The sequence below is a fragment of the Microtus pennsylvanicus genome, chromosome 14 (assembly GCF_037038515.1).
Source record: "Microtus pennsylvanicus isolate mMicPen1 chromosome 14, mMicPen1.hap1, whole genome shotgun sequence".
NCBI classification, from domain to species: Eukaryota; Metazoa; Chordata; class Mammalia; order Rodentia; family Cricetidae; genus Microtus; species Microtus pennsylvanicus.
The window spans coordinates 43,041,340-43,060,973 of NC_134592.1; the positions used below are offsets into that span (position 1 = coordinate 43,041,340).

At 45.0% G+C, this 19,634-nt stretch overlaps 1 protein-coding gene across 1 annotated transcript; it reads left to right on the forward strand.

The window, feature by feature from the left end:
* Positions 1-475: 475 nt before the first annotated feature.
* Gpr135 (G protein-coupled receptor 135) lies at positions 476-3,575 on the forward strand. The gene has a single exon (XM_075948595.1). It carries the CDS (start codon positions 600-602, stop codon positions 1,971-1,973), a length of 1,374 nt encoding a protein of 457 aa, XP_075804710.1. The 5' UTR covers positions 476-599; the 3' UTR covers positions 1,974-3,575.
* The last annotated feature ends 16,059 nt before the right edge of the window (positions 3,576-19,634 follow it).

Genomic DNA, 19,634 nt, shown 5'->3' on the forward strand with positions numbered 1-19,634 from the left:
TATCTGAAACTGAGATTGGAACCTAGTCATGTGTAACACGCCCTCTGAGTGTTTCTGTTGCTGGCTTAAAATATAGACATACAGGAAATACCCCCTCCTGCCCCACAAGTTCAAGAACTCCTGGTGTGGACTGTTTTCCTTTCTTACCTGTGGACTCCAGAGATGCCCACAGCATCAGTACCCTCACACAGGCTTCCCTGTAGGGCCTCAGCGCCCGACAGGAAATAGCTAGAACCACCTCGGTAGAATCTGACATTCGTATGCGGGATTTTCTGACTGTCTCTGGCATGGCAGGGTACTGGAGGTAGACCATATCAGCCCTCAGACGCACAGACCCTGGCAGGATCGCCTCGGGCTGGGGAAGGAGATGATGTGGGCCGGTTTTCTGGGGTACCCGGCTGGCGTCCCGCCCTGCGTTCCTGCGTAAACAGGCGGTTCCCTCGGCAACGCCTGGAACCCACGTCAAGGTTCTACCAGCGCGGGGTGGTGACCGCCCCGTTTCGGCAGAGCCCCACCCACTCCTCGCGGTGGCCGCTTGGGTCGGCTCAGCCCTTCACCCTGCTGCGGGATGAGCAGAGCGGCGACCTGCGCGGGGCCCCATGGAGGAGCAGGAGCGGGCCCCCGGCCGCCCGCCCGCGAGCGTGGCCTTACCAGGCAGCGCTCATCCGGGCGGGGCGGCTTCCACGGCCACCGCGGCCGCGCTGTCGTTCAGCGCCGTCGCCACGGTAACGCTAGGAAACCAGAGTGATGCGAGCCGGCCGGAGGCGGCGGGGTCTCGGGGACCTGCGCCGCTGCTGTGGCACGGGGCGGCGGTGGCCGCCCAGGCGCTCGTGCTCCTGCTCATCTTCCTGCTGTCTAGCCTGGGCAACTGCGCGGTGATGGGGGTGATCGTGAAGCACCGGCAGCTGCGCACGGTCACCAACGCTTTCATCCTGTCGTTGTCCCTGTCGGACCTGCTCACCGCGCTGCTCTGTCTACCCGCCGCCTTCCTAGACCTGTTCGCGCCTCCCGGAGATTCGGGGCCCTGGCGCAGCTTCTGCGCCGCCAGCCGCTTCTTCAGTTCGTGCTTTGGCATCGTGTCCACGTTCAGCGTGGCGCTCATCTCTCTGGACCGTTACTGCGCCATCGTGCGTCCGCCGCGGGATAAGCTGGGCAGGCGACGCGCTCTGCAGTTGCTGGCCGGAGCCTGGCTGGCGGCGCTTGGCTTCTCGCTGCCTTGGGAGCTGCTTCGGGCGCCCCGGGAGCCCCCTGCTCCGCAGAGCTTCCACCGCTGCCTTTACCGGACCTCCCCAGACCCCGCGCAGCTGGGCGCCATCTACAGCGTGGGGTTGGTGGTGGCCTGCTACCTGCTGCCCTTCCTGCTGATGTGCTTTTGCCGCTACCACATCTGCAAGACCGTGCGCCTGTCGGACGTGCGCGTGCGGCCGATGACCACCTACGCGCGCGTGCTGCGCTTCTTCAGCGAGGTGCGCACGGCCACCACCGTGCTCATCATGATTATCTTCGTCATCTGCTGCTGGGGCCCCTACTGCTTCCTGGTGCTTCTGGCGGCGACTCGGCAGGGTCAGGCCACTCAGGCCCCCTCGTTGCTCAATGTGGCGGCTGTCTGGCTGACGTGGGCCAATGGGGCTATCAACCCTGTCATCTATGCCATCCGCAACCCCAACATTTCCATGCTCCTAGGACGCAATCGTGAGGAGGGTTACAGGACTAGGAACATGGATGCTTTTTTGCCCAGCCAAGGTCTAGGTTTGCAGGTCAGAAGCCTCAATCACCTTCGAAATGGCTGTACCAGCAGGCTGGGGGCTTGTAGCAGGATGCCTTCTTCCAACCCGGCTAGCGGGGCAGGAGGGGAAGTGGTCATGTGGGCTCGCAAAAACCCAGTTGTGCTCTTCTTTCGAGAGGGACCACCAGATCCAGTTATGGCAGTAGGCAAACAGCATAAATCTGAAGCTGGGGACAGTAGCCACTAAGGGTTGAGGTGGACAGCTTGTAATAACAGCAGATTTCCACCCCTCTCATTTAGTGATGCGGGGATCAGGGAGAATTGTGAATGTCATAAAGCCAAACATTTAAAACTAAAAAGACAGGAATGGGAGGGGTACCACTTCATTCCCAAACATAAAAGTCGCAAAAAATCATCCCCTTTCTTCAAAAGTGCCAAAAGGAATGTGAAATGCAAATTTTCAAACAATCTTAAACCACGCAACCAAGTGTTGTGAGGTGTAAGTGCAAAAAAAGCAACAAAAATAAAATTTACAGTTACTGAAAAGCTCATGTTACAGGAATCACACTGTGAAACAGATGCCATTAAACTAAAAGGATTTATTCAAATACTGATTTTTTGGGAATGAGCAAAGACCCTCGGTCTGTTTGAAGGCCCCTGTACTTCACCAGCATTCAACGAAACCAGATTTTAGAGTCTGCCTGCGTGACCTGCTTTGGGTGCTTAAAGCTGAGAGCTAAAGCAACATTACACCGATTGGTGCCCTCCCCCGGAATTTTTGTGCAAAATTCTAAATTTAGAGTCTATTTTGAACCACTTCCAGATTTTTGCAAAGGTTGTTTATTACTAGATATAATTCAGTGGTCCAAAGAGCACATGAACATGATGTGGTTGTTTAAACAGAAGTCCAATATTATCCATAAAAACCGATGTTCCTTTGAAGCCCATTTTAGCCCCCAAATTAGCTGTCTTGGGAACCCAGGCTCTGTCCTTACTCTAAGCTGTTGTTCCTGTTTGATAGCTTGTGTGGATGCCACTCCAAATGCTTTCATTAATAATAATAATAATAACTTTCATACTGGAAAAATCTTTGTCTACTGGGATAACTGTGTTTGTGTTTTTGTTTATTTTTTTTTGATAGAGCCCAAAATGTAATTTGAAGTCAAATTGCTTGACTCGGGTGAGTGCTGCTCAGGATGGATGTGCACATATATGTGTTATACATATGTCTTCTACACACTGGCTGACCTACTCACCTTTAATTGCCAAATGTGATTCCAAAGAGGAATTCTAAAAGTAATATGGAAAGTATGGCCACATCCTTGGAATAGTCATAGAATGTCCTACAAGGACATACTTTCTATTTAGAAGTTTGGATATTTTTTAGTAGCAACTATTATAGCCATCATATATGGGATTGCAATAATTGGTATAGTTGCAAGATGAGACATAAATCTGTACGCACAGGTTGGAGAGATACCTCCAGCAAACTGAAAATACTTTCAGAAACTTGCAAAAACAATTTTTTACAATAATTCAGAAGCACAAGCTATGCTTTGTAGATGCAAAATTTTTCACACTGAATGTCACTTTGATTTTTTTCTTCCCTTCTCCAGCTTTAATCCAGTGTTCCACAGCTTTAGCTGACTAATCATTTTTAAAAGTGTGAAAATGCACACTTTGTGAGGATTTTATTGTGAACTAGCCAGCATCATTATTATTTTATTGTGAACTAGCCAGCATCATTTTTCTTGTACAGTGTTTTAAGATGTTTGTTAGTATGTAAGCCTGTATGCCAGACAAATGTACAACTTTGTAATCAAAGATAGAAATACATGATCTCTGTCTTGATGATCAAAGACTGTTTAATTTTTCTTATTCTCCAGGTATCACCACAGTCAAAACTTTGTAAATTATCTGGGTGTGTTATTGCCGCGTCAGTGTGGCACAAAGGCGATGAGGAAGATCCTCCCTTCTAAAGCCTGCTGTCAAAGGTTATAGGCTCAGCCCCAAAATAACCACACAGAAACTGTACTAATCAAATCACTGCTTGGCCCATTAGTTCTAGCTTCTTATTGGCTAACTCTTACATCTTAATTTAACCCATATCTATTAATCTGTGTATCACCACGAGGCTGTGACTTACCAGGTAAAGTTCCGGCATCTGACTCTGGTGAGGCTACATGACTTCTTCTTGACTCCGCCTTCTTTCTCCCAGAATGCAGTTTAGTTTTCCCCACCTAGCTCTGCTCTACCCTATCACAAGCCAAAACAGCTTCTTAATTAACCAATGGTATTCACAGCATACAGAGAGGAATCCCACATCTCAGGGCCTTGCCAAGCAGCCTTGCTAATGGAAGAGCCGTCAGTGTCACACCCCCGTGCGTTCCCAGAAACAGCAGGGCCACCGCCACACTTTCCCTTCTCAGCACTGGGACTCCGTCTGACTTTAAGCTGTGCAAGGCCTGTGCTTGCTGCCACAGTCTCTGAGAGTTTATATGGGCTTCAGTTCTGTTGTGTCTGGAAGATTCTGTTTCTTCAGTGTCCTGCATCCCCTCTGTTTCTTACAATCTCCCCACCTCCTCTTCTGCAGAGTTCCCTGAGCCCTGAGGGGAGGGGGTTGATGGAGACATCCCATTTAGAACTGAGTGTTCCAAGGTCTCTCACTCTGCACACTGTCCAGCTCTGGGTCTTGCTTTAATTCCCATATTCTGTAGAAGGAAGCTTCTCTGTTGATGGTTGAGTGCAACATAGATCTATGGGCGTAGCAGAATGTCATTAGGAGTCAGTTTATTGCTATGTTCCTTTAGCAGAACAGCAGTGTTTGGTTTCCCCTAGGCCCATGGCTTATCTAGCCTCAGGTTGTTGGAAATCCAAGCCGTGTCAGGGATGGGTCCCATCTCATGGAGAGGGCCTTAAATCCAATTAGATAGTGACTGGTTACTCCCATAAGCTTTAAGCCATCATTGCGCCAGCGTATCTTGCTTGCAGGTAGCCACTGTAAATCAAAGGGTTTGGGGGTTTGAATACATGGTCACAGGGAGTGGCACTATTTGAAAGGATTAGGAAGTGTGGCCTTGTTCAAGGAAGTGTGTTCCCAGGGGTGACATTCTAAGCCTAGACTGTCTGTCTTTCTGCGGCCTGCAGAGCTAGATGGAGAACTCTCAGCTGCTTCTCTAGCCCCATGTCTGCCTTTATATGTTGCTTAGGCTTTTCCACTTGTAGCTTTTAATATTCTTTCTTTGCTCTTACATTTAGTGTTTTGACTATTATGTATTGTGGGGGACCTCTTTTCTGTCCCTGTCTGTTCTGTGTTCTGTATGCTTTTCGGACCTTGATAGGCACCTTCTTTAGGTCATGGAAGCTTTCTTCTACGATTTTCTTGAAAATATTTTTTGTGCCTTTAACCTGGGTTTCTTTTCCTTTCTCTCTTCCCATTAATCGTAGATTTGTTCTTTCCATGGTATCCCCATCTCCCTGGATGTTTTGTGCCCAGAGTTTTTTGTTTGTTTGTTTGTTTGTTTTAATCTGACATTTATTCAATTTTGTCTTAAACCCCTGTGATTCTCTCTTCCATGACTCTTGCTCTGTAGATGCGGCTTCACCTCTGAAGTTTTCATGCAACTTCCTAAATTTTTTTGTTTGCAATTTTATCTCCATTATGGGTTTTCTTCAGTGATTCTATTTCTACTTTCGTGTCTCGGATTGTTTTCTACGTTTCATCATTCTACCACTCATTTGTGTTCTTATAGATGTTATTAAGAAATTTATTCATATCCTCTTTAAGATCCTTGAACATTTATAACTGCTATTTTGAAGTCTCTGTTCTGTGCTTCAGAAATATGGCGTCTTGTGCTATTGACTTGTGGTAGAGGCGTGTTGTCTTCGGTGTTAATGTTTGTGTTTTTTATGCTGGTGCCTAGGCATCTGGGATGGAGGTGACTGAGATGATTCTGGGTGTTGACATCTGGTCCTGCCTTTGGGTAGTGGGCATTTTGTTCCGTGTTTTCTATTGCTCTCTCGTGATCTTAGGAAAGGGGTGGGCTGTTGTCCTAGGGATGCTTCTGCAGGTTGGTGGGTGGCAGAGAGGAGGGATTCCTGTAAACAGGCTGTTGTTGGGCTGTGGGTGAGAATAGAGTATTCATGGAAACAAGAAGGACAGTGTGGATCACCAACTTGAATCCCTTCCAGGATCCAGGAGGTCCCAGTTAGAAAATGTTTCCAGGTATTGGGGGCTGACAGGGAAATAGATATGGGGAAGAAAGGGGGGCTGAGGGAGCCCACAGGAAGAAGGGAAGCTTGCTCCACACCAAGGTTTGACAGAGTCCCCAGGGAATGAAGGTGGGCTGGAAGGAGAGGCACCTGACACAGGCTGCTACAGGATTGTAGTGAGTCTTTAAGGGGGGGGGGGGACTGTAAAGAGGACAGGAAAGAGAGTGGCAGTTGCCTGCTTGAGTCCCAGCCTGATGTGCCCACTTGAGGTCCCATGTAAACAGTGCTTCTAGATTTCAGTGCCTAAGACAAAAGAATAGGGAGACTGTGCAGTGGGGAGGAGGAAAGCCTTGTCCACACAATGTTCAGTGGAGTCCCCAGGGAATGTCACTTGCCTTCTTTGTGCTAGACGTTCTGACTGGTTAGATGAAATCTCATTGTAGTTTTAATTTTTCCTTCCCAGTGGCTCTGAACATTTTTTAAATCTATTTATTGGTCATTTGTCTATTTCTTGAGAATTATATATTCAGTGAATTTGCAGGTTTGTTGATTGAAGGATTCATTTTGTTGTGGGATATTATTATAAAGGGTGTCACATTTGCTTATGCTCTGGAACCTTTGTTTAGCGATGTAAAGATGTGTTGCTTTTGTTTACGCTGCATTTGTTTAACTCTGTGAAGCTGTGTTACTTTGCCTGTTTAAAACACCTGATGGTCTAATAAAGAGCTGATTAGCCAATAGTGGGGCAGGAGAAAGGATAGGTGGGGCTGGCAGACAGAGAGGATAAATAGGAGAAATTCGGGAGAAGGAGAATGAGGAGCAAGAGAACAAGGAGAGGAAGACATCAGGGGCCTGTCACCCAGCCACCCAGCCACCTAGCCTCCCTGCCACCCAGCCTCCCTGCCACCCAGCCACCCAGCCACCCAGCCACCCAGACAGTCACAGAATAGGAGTGAAAGTAAGGTATACAGAAGTAATAAAAGGAAAAAGCCCAGAGGCAAAAGGTAGCAGGGATAATTTAAGAAAAGTGAGAAAGTGGAAAAGGAAAAAAGTATATGGCTCCTTTAAGAGTTTCTGCCTGCTGGCAAGCTCTTGAGCAGCCAGTACATTGAGTAGAAACCAAAACAAACAAACAAAAAAGAAACCAAAAAAAAACAAAAACTGCCTGCCACAGTGCAAACATCAGCATTCTAGACCTCTAGAAAGGTTGAACACAGTTCTCAGTCAGACAAACCTCCAACCAGGCCACAAGCTTTAGGCTTGGCTTTCATGACCTGACCCGAGAGCCTACATAGTTGTGGAGGATCTGGGGGTAGCTTAACAGGCTAAAGTTTGCTCATAATTCCATTAAATAGACTTTCTATGTCTTTAGTTTGTTGTTCTTTGTTTTGTTAGTGACCTCACTTCATGGTTTCTTGGGTTTTGTGTCTTGGTCAAGTCCCAGAGTTCTTCAAAGCTGAGGTTGTATGCTCCATCCTCGCCTTTGGATGCCTCAATGCAATAGTTTCTCAATTCTGTCCTCTTATCATTGGTCTTCTTTCTTTCTTGTGGTCCAGTCCATTGGTTCTACTTTCTACCTTTTTCTTGATTCATTGAGCTTTTCATTTCCAGTATATCCATTTGTTTTCACAAACACACACACACACACACAAACACACACACAAATCTCAGGTAATTGTTGCTTAATTCCCACCCATAAGGCTGACTTTCTCATCTAGGTTACCTGCCTTTTTTTTTTTACAAGTCTTGAGTTGATTTTCTTACCTCATTCATCTGCTTTTGTGTATTTTCTTTGAAATCATTGATCATTTTTGCCAGTAAACCTGAACTCTTTATCCGTCATTTTACCCATGTTAGTACCTCTGGATTCTGTCACCAAGAAATTGGGGGAGTCGTGTGGCCTTACACGTTCATGCCCCAATTTGCACATCTATTGGTTTGGACACCTCATTTGAAGATCTTCTTAGTGAAGAGTCTGCTCTTCAGGACTCAACTCTTGGTAACATTTCTGGCGGAAGAACCAAACTGTTGTGATAGCAACATCAAACTGAATTAGGTAAAAAGCACAAATAAAACTTACTGAATCAAACTCTTCTACACCGGATGACCTTAGGCCAGAAATGCTTAAAATAATGTCATGTGTGCTATGAAGGTTAAAGCCGTACACGGTAAATATGAAGTAGCCAATCAGTGGAATAAAGGAAGGAGACAAGAAAGGAGCAAATGAAAGAAGAGCAGCACCAGAGAGGAGAAAACAAAGATTGTTTGAAGGTGGGGGAAACAATAGAGCGAAAACAAGCATGGTTCCCCGATAGCGAAAAGAAATGTAATCAAATCAGTTACGTGTAATACATGGAGTGAAATAAAAACATAAACCCTGCTAAAAGCATCATTTTAAAGGTAGGGGAACTGCTCGGAGAGAAAGCAGAAATGTTGCCGGTGGCGTTCTTGGCTCTCCTACGTTAGAGTTTGTCAGGTGGTCCTAGGAGTTGTCAGTTGAACTTAGGGATGCTTCTCTTTCCTAGTTTATACTTGGGCTGAACCTAAACTGGAGAAAGGGCAGAGAGCCGCAGAGTTCGCTTCATTTTAGTACCTTGCGGACCAGGACCCTCTGCTGCCTCGCTGACCTTACCTGAAATCAGTGGCCAGTGTTTCAGCGAGGGGATAACAGCCAAATGCCCTGGGACTCGTGAAGCTAACAGAATGGAGATCTCTACAGGGAACCCAGTCTCCATCCTTCCAAATCTACTCGCATTTGACACTGTCCTGGAGGGAAAATTTCCGGAGCGGCTGTGGTCGGAGCAGATACCCAGGCAACCCTGACGAGCTAGGCTCAGCAACCTGTTCCCAATAGGCCAATTAAACAGACAGTTCCTAGTGAATGCAGAAAAAAAGGAGATTTATTTAACGTGGGTAAATTGGAAAGAAGAGTCGCGCAGTCCAGTGACCTCTAGGTCTATTTCTGGGTTTAGGTTTAAATAGAAGATAAGAGTTATGCACAACTGAGTAGTGCTGGTCAAGCCCTAGCTATGCCCATACCCTTCACTGTCTCAAACCTAGTCTTTCCTTCAAGGTGGCCTCGCGAGTTTGCAGAGCCGTGCAAAACCTTTTTTCCGGAAGATGAGCTTCTCTTCCGGCTCTGGCAGGACCCCAGCCTTTGCCTTCTTCTATCAAGAGGCTCCTGGGAAAATTCCAACTGCTTTGGGTTCGTTGTTTTAATAGTTTTATTGCTAAAGGGAGGGCACCCTTGTTTCTAGAACTTGTTATTCCTGCCAGGATGGTTACAATTTGATGCCTGAAATACTGCAAACTGACCACAAGGTGGCTCCATTATCAAGCGCAACAATTTTCAAAGCTGGAACCTGAAAAACCTTCTGTAAAAGTTGATACCTCGGGATGCGTTAAGCTTTCATAGTCCTTAAATGTTTTAGCATCCTTATTGACAACAGCTTCTCTCTTATAAAATAATAATAAAAATTTGTTTTATTTTTAAGTATGTGTGTATCTGTTGGTTAGCTTAAGTGATCTTAAACAAACTAATTTTTTTTTTTGAGTATCATTTACTTCCTTAGTGGGATAAACTTAGTCATATGTAACCCACAGATAGTAAAATAAATGAAATAACCTAAACAGAGATCCAAATGGAAGCACTCATTAAATGTTGGCCACACCCAATGTTCCTTTCCAGGCTCTGGAAAACAAAAACTAAACAAAAAACAAAGCAGCAACAACAACAACAACAAAAAAAACCTTCACAGCTTCACAAGACGAAAGCTCTCCCGCTACAACTCTAATGCCGTTTTCTAAATCTGAGACCTGCGTTTCAGTTGCCGTGGCGAGTTCCATCCACATCGCACCGGACATGACGTCACCACTAACGCACAATGTTAACGGAACACGGAACACCGATAGTACTGAAGCCAAGCTTAAGCCTTCAAAGAATTAAGAGGGGAACGCCGTCCCCCACCCCCCACCCCACCCCGCCACCACCGCTTTAAGCAACATACATTAGAAGAATTTTGTTTTGTTTTGTTTTGTTTTGTTTTGTTTTCTGAGACAGGGTTTGTCCTGGAACTCACTCCGTAGGCTGGCCATAATAAACTCACAGAGATCCGCCTGCCTCTGCCTCCCAAGTGCTGGGATTAAAGGCCTTGAGCCACCACCACCAGGCCATTAGAAAAAAATTTTAATCGTAACATTTAATTTTATTTCTTGTTAAAATGTTTTAAACACATGCAGGCTATTTTTAAGTGACATCATTAATACTATTTATAATAATAATTCAGAGCTGGTGGGATGGCTCGGCAGATAAAGGTGTCTGCCACGGAGTCTGATAACCTGAGCTTGGTCATCTGGTCCCCCATTGTGTAAGAAGAAAATGACTCAAAACCTCTCTCCTCCGTGCCTGTGCGGCCAGCTCTTGAGGGTCCAACGCCCTCTTCTGGACTCCATGCCTCTGCATGAGCTCCTGTCTCCAGGCTCTGGCCTGCTGAGTTCCTGTCTGACTTCATTGACGAACGATGAACGGATGAACCGTGAGGTAGAAGCATAAACTGAATTAACCCTTTCCTCCCCAACTTGCTTTTGGTCATGGTGTTCCATTGCGTTCCATAGAAACCCTAATAAAGTCACTGAGGAAAGTAGCAGATATGAGTTCCCCAAGACTCGTGGATCTTGCCTTTTGCAGCTAAGAATGAGGTCTTTAGGAGTGTTCAGGTCACCTGAGTCCATTGACGGTAGTGAACCTACAACCTCGTCCATCCCTTCTGCCTGGAGCTTTTATGGAAGCCTACATACAGACCCCCTCCCCCCTTTATGAAAGCCTACATACAGACCCGCCCCTTTATGAAGTCTACATACAGACCCGCCCCTTTATGAAGTCTACATACAGACCCGCCCCTTTATGAAGTCTACATACAGACCCGCCCCTTTATGAAGTCTACATACAGACCCGCCCCTTTATGAAGTCTACATACAGACCCGCCCCTTTATGAAGTCTACATACAGACCCGCCCCTTTATGGAAGCCCACATACAGACCTGCCTCTTAAAAGAGAAGAGCCCTCCTACGTCTCTGGAAATGGGGAGTTAAGCCTTTCACACTTATATTAACACTGAGCACACGGGTGCCACATAGAGTGTTGGGAACTGGGAAAGGTCAGGTTCTTGGGGCTCACTAAGGTAAGGCCTAGGGCAGGAGGAGGGTGTTTCCAGTCACAGAGCCTCATTTCAGTAATACAGGACTCCCGTGTACCAGGACAGCGTCCTGCAAATGAAGGCGTCCTGGGTTTGGTGGAAAGGCATAGAGGAAGAATATAAACGTGACCGTGTGGAAACATGCTAACTCTTTAGCTGCTAAAGTCCCTGAAGCGGGCCTCTGATCGTGTCCTGTGGTCAACACGGAAGGGCTAAGCAGGATGGGAGGGAAGACCAGAGGAGGTTAAAGGGGTGGGGGGAGACTGAGGATAGCTGAAAACAGAATAAGCGGTAAGGAGAGAGAAGCTGGCCGGAACACGGAGAATCAGATGATCGATTAGAAACTCAACAGTTACATTTGACGTACAGCCCTCCAGCCAGTGTTTTCTCAGTTTTGAGGCAGTCTCACTGCGTAGTGCCCTGGCCTAAGTCTCACTCAGGACCCTCTGACCTCTGTGCCCTGCATGTTGGAGTCGCACCTATGCCCCCTTCTGCTCAGAACCCATGCGCGAGGCGCTTACGCTCACGGAAAGCAGTGAGATGGACAAGTGCGTTGCCTTGAGGAGCGGAAGAGTTGAATGAAGCCACATCCATTGACCACAGGCAACCAGACTGCAGATGCCTTCTTGGTCCCTCCATTGTTACCGCTTCTCCATAAATTCTCTCCAGAAACCCAACTAAGTAGACACAGACTATGCTAGACTATTAAAATGCACCATTATCTCAAAAACCAATTTAATTTTATTTGTTCTTTGGCTTGTATAATTGGGCTAATATTTTTTGCATTACTGCATGTCTACATAGTTTTAACGTGCTGATAAAAAGCTATTTGTCTGTTTCGCTATAGTCTACTCAACCAGCTTTTTTTTTTTTTTAATTCCTTAAAATTGTAGAGGTGGAAAAGCCAGAGTCAGGACTGGTTTTTGTTTTAAGTTGATGACTGGGATAGAGGTAAGACAAAAGACTTTGAAATTAAGCCTTGAATGCTGGATATCACATGAAGTGGATGAGCTGACAATCTATTTTTTTTAATCAAATGCTCATACGTACCAAAGCATTTAAATCAGTAACAGAGGTGAACTTGAGGTCAGTGCTGTCAAATAATTTCTAAATGGTTTCCAGATTAATTCTTTGCCTTTGGTGCCAAGAATGCTAATCACCTTTGTTTACTTTTAAATTATCAAACGGCAGGTGTGACAGTCAAATTATGTGACAACCAGGATAGCTGGGACATAGACACTGGCTTTAGGTCCTCAAATAGGTTTTCCTGATGCATTCTGGCTGAAGAAATAGTTGCCCTAATTTTGGGGAGATTGGGATGTAGATGAGCTGGAACGCAGCCTCCTTCCTGGTCCATTAAAAATTAAGATTTGGGAGAAAGCGTCTGACCAACAGCGTCTAGAGATAATATAGCTGACGTGAATGAGGACGTGCTTGCTGGCCATGGCTTCCACGTCTGTCAAACTTCTCCACACAGCTATAATTCTGTTTTGATGTTCCAATTATCCTTGCACTGAAGAGATGTAGAGGGTATAGTTTGAAAGAATTGTGTTTGTTTACTATACAACAGTACATCAATAATCATAATTAAAGACCTCTTCCCCAGTGCCAGGGGAGGGGGCAGAATGTGGGCTCTTGGGTGCTGGCTTCTCCGATGTCAGAACATACCTGTGCTTTGCATTGTTCTTCTACCAAGCACAGATATCTCAGGATGCTGCAATGGGGGAAAGGAAGGAGAGGTTGGCTCCACATTGTTGGTTGAGGGAGCTCTTGGCACTGACCTACATAATATCAACAATGAAGGAGCAGTGCAGCACTTGACCTTGAGGAGAGCACAGCGGTGCAGAACAGATCATTCCCCTGGAGAAGCCACCGAGCCTAGTGGAAATCCCAACAAGGGCAAGGGACATCCAGAATGAGCGCTAACAATAGGAGATGGCAAATATCTGTTAGAACCTTAAGATCATCTGTAACCGTGGGGATCATGTTTCATCCCTTTTGCAAGTTTCTCTGGGTAAAGAGACCACCAACAAGAGGAAGCCTTCATCCAAATGGTTGTGAGTCCTTGGCTTCACAGTAATGGAGACTGAGCCTAAGGCCATGCTAGGCAAGTGCCCTACCACTGCTCTATAGCCCATGGGCAGTTTTTACTTCTAACTTTTGAGACAGGCCTTGCTAAGTTGCTCAGGCTGGCCTTTGTTCTTCCTGCCTGGGCACCCTAAACAACAGAGACTACAGGTCAGTGCGACCAGACCTTACAGAGTGACAGCGATCAAGCCCTACAAGAGAAACTCTATGGTGGGTGCTGTGATAGTCTGTCCACACATGTCCTTCAAGACCAGCACATTGATTTCCTCAGCTGCCACAATTATTACTTATTGATTATGCCAAGCAAATTCCTCTCCAAGAATCACCACCCATTGAAATAGATTTCTTTCTTTATGTCTACTTCCCATGTGAAACTCATATCTAGTAAGTGGTCGGTGTAAGGTCATGCTGGTAATCTGGGGCAGCTCACGAAGGCCATCCCAGCTCCCAGTGGGAATAGCTGAGGTCCTTGTAAGCAACATCATCACAGTTCAGGTCATGCTAGCAAAACTAGCTTCTTACGCTCTTCATGTTTATTCTTTGATTCCAAAACAAGCCGCCTATGTACAGAGAAATCTGATTCTGTGTGTTTTTTTCCTAGGAAACATGACGTAAGGGAGTTTCCTAATGAATATTTATAAAATCTATGTAAAAGTATATTGTGACTAAATTTACCAAAAATATGTTGTAATTAAATTAAATATCAAACCTCATGAAAACAAGTGCTATATTTGGAAACAATAATATTTGGTAATTAATTTTATGACTGTGTTTATTTTAAGTGATTAACATCTGCTTTGCCAAATTAAAAAAATCTACTTTTTGTTCAGAACATTTGAATTTTATAAAAATAAATATCAAAGATGATAAACTTTTACTTTATCATGTTCTAAATTTATCTCCTATAAACTTTTACATTAATTGTGTAGTCATGAGATACATTTTTTCATCCTGAGGTTGGCTATTTTTCAACTTCATCCTTTTGATAGTTTGACTTAGTGTTCTTCGTTAAAGATGCGTTTTACTGTATGTTCCTGTTTGTCTGTGTATGCACCACATGCATTCAGGAGACCCCAGAGTCCAGAGGAGACCATTGGGCTCCCTAAAACTGGAGTTACAGCTGGTTGTGAGGTTGTTTTCTCATATAATTATTTTGAGGCCATTGCTGGAAACCAGTAGATCACGGATTGTAAGTTTATCTCTTGGCTCCATTCTACAGAAGGGAAAAATGTCCATTCTTTTTTCATTACCAAACTGGGTCACTCGAATGTCAAAGTAAGTTTTAAAACCGAGCAATGGAAGACTTCTGGTGCTGCTGTCCCAAGATTGTTTTTCGGGCCTTTTGTATTTCCTAGTAGATTCTTAAATTCGCTTTTCAGCTTTTGTAAGATATCCTGGTGTGATTTTGGCAGATTTTAATAGATTCTATCAATCAATTTCAGTCTATCTTAGTGAGCCTTATTTCCTTTTTTCCAAGTGTCTCTTCATTGGTTTCAACAATGTTTCACAATGTTCAGGGAGAAGTTTAGATTTTTTTTCCCATTATATTTGGTCCTTATTAGTTTGCTCTTTTTTGATGCTATCGTAAATGGAATTATCCCTTAATTTTTGATTTTTTTGTTGCCAGTGTGTGACAATACAACTAACTTCTATGTTCATCTTTTATCCTGCAAACTTGCTGAAGCTGTTAATTAGTTAAATAGGTTTTTTTCTTAAAAAATAAAGATGATCTACTGGTTTTTATTTTACATGTATATGTGAGTGTCTGCATATATGCCTGTGTGCCTCATTCACGCCTGGTACCTGGGGAAGACAGAAGAGGGCATCAGGTCCATGTGAATGCCAGCACCAAAGCCACTTTTTTCTCTTCTGTAAGAACAGCAAGTCCTCTTGACCACTGAGCCATCCTCCAGGTCATCATCCCCCAAGAGTGGCTTTTCAACGAGTTTCTTAGGTGGTTTTGTTGCTTGTTTTGAAGACAGATTCTTACTATGCAGCCCTTGCTAGCCTGGTACTCGCTCTCTAGCCCAGGTTAGCCTTAAACTCGTAGAGAGTCACCTGTCTCCGCCTCCCCAGTGCTGGAACCAAAGGTGTGAAAGGTGTTTTTTGGGGGGGGTTGGATTTTTTGTATAACATTATCTGCAAACAAAAATGGTTTGCGTTTGTCCTCTCTGACCTGGGTGCCTCTTGTTTAGTTTCTCTTAGTTAAACGCACTTTGCTGCTGCCAGGGCTTTAAGTAGCAGCAATAAAAGCAGACGTTCCTGTCTCGTTCATGGCCTCAGGGTTATGAGCACAGTGGTCCTCCAGTGATGGCAGCCACTGCGTGTTCAGCACGCGTCTTTTTCCACAGTGTATAAATGCTCTTGTTTCCTACTGCTTTTTTTTCCTTTATTTTTCTTTTTTTTCCTACTGTTTTTAACATGAGAGGGTTTGGACAGTATAATTTTTTAATTCATATGCTTGGGTGATTACACATTTTGTTACATAGTCTAATAACACATTTGGCATATTTTTAATGTTAATCCACTGTACATTCCTGTGATTAGTGGTATATAAGAGGTAATGATGAGTCATGCTGTGTTTTTGTGGTCTCAGTTTTCCCCCTTGGATTTCTCCACGTATTTTCAGTCTCTATTGTCAGTTTATAACTGCTAAATCTTTCTGCTGGACTAACCCTCTTGAGCATTGCTCAGCATAGTTTGAATGCGTGAGAAGTGAAGCAACAGAGCACAGATTCCTCAGATAACCTGCGGGAGTCTGCATCAGCTGCGCCAGATTTTCCTGCCCCGGTCGAGGAAATTGCATACTCCAACTGATGGAGTACAGGGGGGAAAAAAACAGTCTCCAAAAGAATGCTGGTCTGTGTATCAGTTAGGGCGCTTCCAGCTGCACGAAGTGGATATCTCAATGTAAAACGGTTTAGGCAATAAAGGTGAGTTGTTAGTTTATCTAACGGAAAGTTGAGCTGCCCTGGTTGACCCAAGGCTTATCTGAAGCCTGGAGCACAGAGGCGGTTTCAGAGACTTAGTTCTCCTAAGAGCAGTGCAGGGAACCAACCATGCATGAGAGAGTCACTCACTGCAGTTAGGGTATGACTTAGGGCCCTGGGTCTTCCTCCTGTAGAACTTTGATTGAGAAAAGCTGGTGCTAAGGTTGTATGAATGTCAGATTCTATTTGATTAAGGACTGTATTCTGTTGCAGTTTCCCCTTCCTTCTCCTTTTCCTCCTCCTCTCCCTCCTTCTCCTCCCCCTCCCCTCCTCCTCTTTCCTGATAGGAGGGCTTGTCCTCAGACTGGCTTGTGTCTTGGCTGGTAGTGGTGAGCTACAGCGGTAAAAGGTGGGCCACAGTCTTCCCTGCCCACCATTTAGCAAATGTCTGGAATTCCACTTTGCTGTTCAAAGTGTCCTCACGCATCCTTCCTAATCAATGCCCCTGGAGATTCTGAGTGCACCACTGAACCTGGGAGGGAATGCATCCTTCCTAATCAATGCCCCTGGAGATTCTGAGTGCACCACTGAACCTGGGAGGGAATTCATCCCCTCCGAGCCCTAAGTTACACCGAGGAGAGGAGGGAAATGGTGTCAGGGAGGCACCTCAGCGCTTCCTACATTCTTCTTCAGATGAAAGGTCAAATATCCCGGAGACTAGGAACTGGTTTCCTACTTGTGACAAATCCCAGGACTTGCTTTGGGGCTTCTCTTTTTCGATTGTGGGAAGAAAGTAAACAGATACCACCTTGTGCCAAAATAAAATGATGCCCAGCTTATCAACCCAACTGATCACTAGTTATTTCCCCCTTTTATTGAAAATAGATTCCTTTCCTCAAACCATATATCCAGCAATCCTGTTTCCCCTCCCTCTACTCCTCCCAGTTCCTCCTCCCCTCCCATCCTGACCCACTCCCTTTCTGTCTCTCATTAAAAAGAACAGGCTTCTAAGAGACAACAAAACACAACAAAATAAAGTATAATAAGATAAAAAAAAAGCCATTACATCAAAGTTGGCCAAACCAACAGAAAGATTGTTTTTACAATCATGGCACACACTGCAATTTCTCTTCTGCCGTTCTGAAAATCCCTTTGTGTCCCCAAGCACTGCGTGTGACCCAACACAGAGTCAACTTTATGAACTGGAAAGAGACAAACGGGGCAACAGAAATGCCCAGATCCCTGAATCTGAAGGAATCTGGGGATCCCCCTCTGCCCACTGGTTACAGGATAACTGGGTCATTGTCACGTAGAGACCTATTTCTGAATTCGCTTCATTTTAAGCTTCTACATCCAGATGAACTTTATCGCAGGATGATGCACAGATGCAGAGATTCTGTCAGCATTGCTAGATGTAGTCTTGAAACATACTGGAGGACAGTGGGTATTACAGAGGAGAGGGGAGACCTGCCTGTTCAGAATGTCAAGACAAAAACATTCTTAAGATGATACCCTGTGATAAAAAAATGGGTTTATTTTTAAATAGCTTGCAGTTGAACATTTAGAAATTTAGGGTTAGCCAAATTATCCTCATTTTGGATGTATTATATGGAAAAGTGATACCTACAAGACACTGTGCTACCTCGTCAAGTCTCCCATGCGCTGTGTATATGCATGCATGTGTTTCTCTCTCTCTCTCTCTCTCTCTCTCTCTCTCTCTCTCTCTCTCTCTCTCTCTGTGTGTGTGTGTGTGTGTGTGTGTGTGTGTGTGTGCTCTATTGGGTCCTCAAACTTATTACATAGTCAAGAATGACTTTGAATTTCTGATCCTTCTGCCCCTACACACCTAGTGCTGGGGTTACAAGCTTGAGCCACCATGCTTAGTTTCTGTGCTGCTGGGGATCCAATCCAGGGCTTTGTGTGTGCTACACAAGTGCTTTAACTGAGCTATGGCCCCAGCCCTTAGATCATACCCCTAATACAATTAGACAGAGAGGGAGGATGCTCACGCTCCTTCTTATGATTATCTTAGGCTCTAAGTCTAATTTCCTGTTGCTGATGTAACAGGTTGCCACAAACCATAATTTAAGATACTACAGCAACACACACTGATTCTTCTCATGTGGTTGATGCGGTCAGGAATCTGAAATGGATCCTGTAAGAGTGAGATCTAGGTGACAAGTAGGGCTGACCCGTGAAGGTGTCTGGTGTAAATCTACTCGATGTCTCCTCCGGCTTCCTGGTAGCCAGCATTCCTTTGCCTACAGTCAAATCATTCCGGCCTGTTTTTCTTCCTAGTTTGCCTTCTCTCATGACTGCCTTCTTTCCTGGAGTACGCACTCTCACGATTTCATCTTGTCCATCTGGAAAATCCAGAATCCGCTTCCTGCCTCAAGATATTTAACTCAGTCAAGCATGCAAAATCCCATTTACTACCCAGTTTCTTCAGAATTAGAATGGGGGTCTCAAATAAACTTACCCCAGTGAACAAGACATGATTAGAAATAACGCCCTAAGTTCTTTTTCAGACCAAGGAAGGTATATGCCACCAACTAACCAATAATCCCATGTTGCTATGCGTTGTGTCGGTTGCTTAGTTTTGCTGCCATATCACCTAAAGGTCTATCCAGCTCAGATAAGGCATGACCTGGACTGGAACGGCAGGCCTGTTCCAGCGCTGAACCTGTGCTGACTGGGATATCAAATTAAGTGAGTATTTTGACTGAATTGGAAGGAAGTTGAGTTTGGAGAACGGTGAGCTTGGCTCTGGTATTTTCCTGATGCTGTGCGGTGGGTGGGGGAGATAGGGGGGTGTCTCTGCAACCTTCACAAGCCTGCAGAGAGGTGTTCTGAGGGAGGCAAGGAATCCGTTTGGTTCAAAAGGTGTTGGTTCAACCTGACCCTGAGTGATTTATCTTATGCATATGTAAGCACAGCACAATTCAGTGAAAAATGTTTCTAGTGATAATTAACTCATTCCCATGTGTACAATTAAGCACATATAAATGTCTTTGAGGAACAAAGTGAGCTAAGTAAAAATCAGCCATGACTGACTATATTGAATCTCTTTGTAAAGTACACATGATACCTTTCATAATGATAGGTTCTATAGATTGAGAAAAATGAACTTAAGATAAAGGTGTGGGGGTGGGGGGACGACCCAGTGTGGTCTCAGGTCACACACAGCAAAGGTCACCAGGCTAGAAAGCATTTCTGTGCCCAGTCTTTTGGATAAATAACAAGTCTTGCTTTCCTTCCCTTGAAGGACTTACATTCCAGGTTCCCCTGGTGCTGATCTGTGCTCCCTACGTGATGGGACAGCCTGGCTGTCTCTAGAATGGTAAGTCCTTCCAGTGTGCCAAGGTAGATCATGGACAAGTGGCATCCACAGCAAAGTTGCATGGAGTGGCCAGAATTTAGGGATTTAGAGACAGCAATATTTTATGATTAAAGATTATTTCAAAATCATAGATTTCCATGCAG

What these genes read in the sequence shown, in the direction of transcription:
- Gpr135 (XM_075948595.1), top strand. Translation starts at nt 600, where the DNA reads ATGGAGGAGCAGGAGCGGGCCCCCGGCCGCCCGCCCGCGAGCGTGGCC.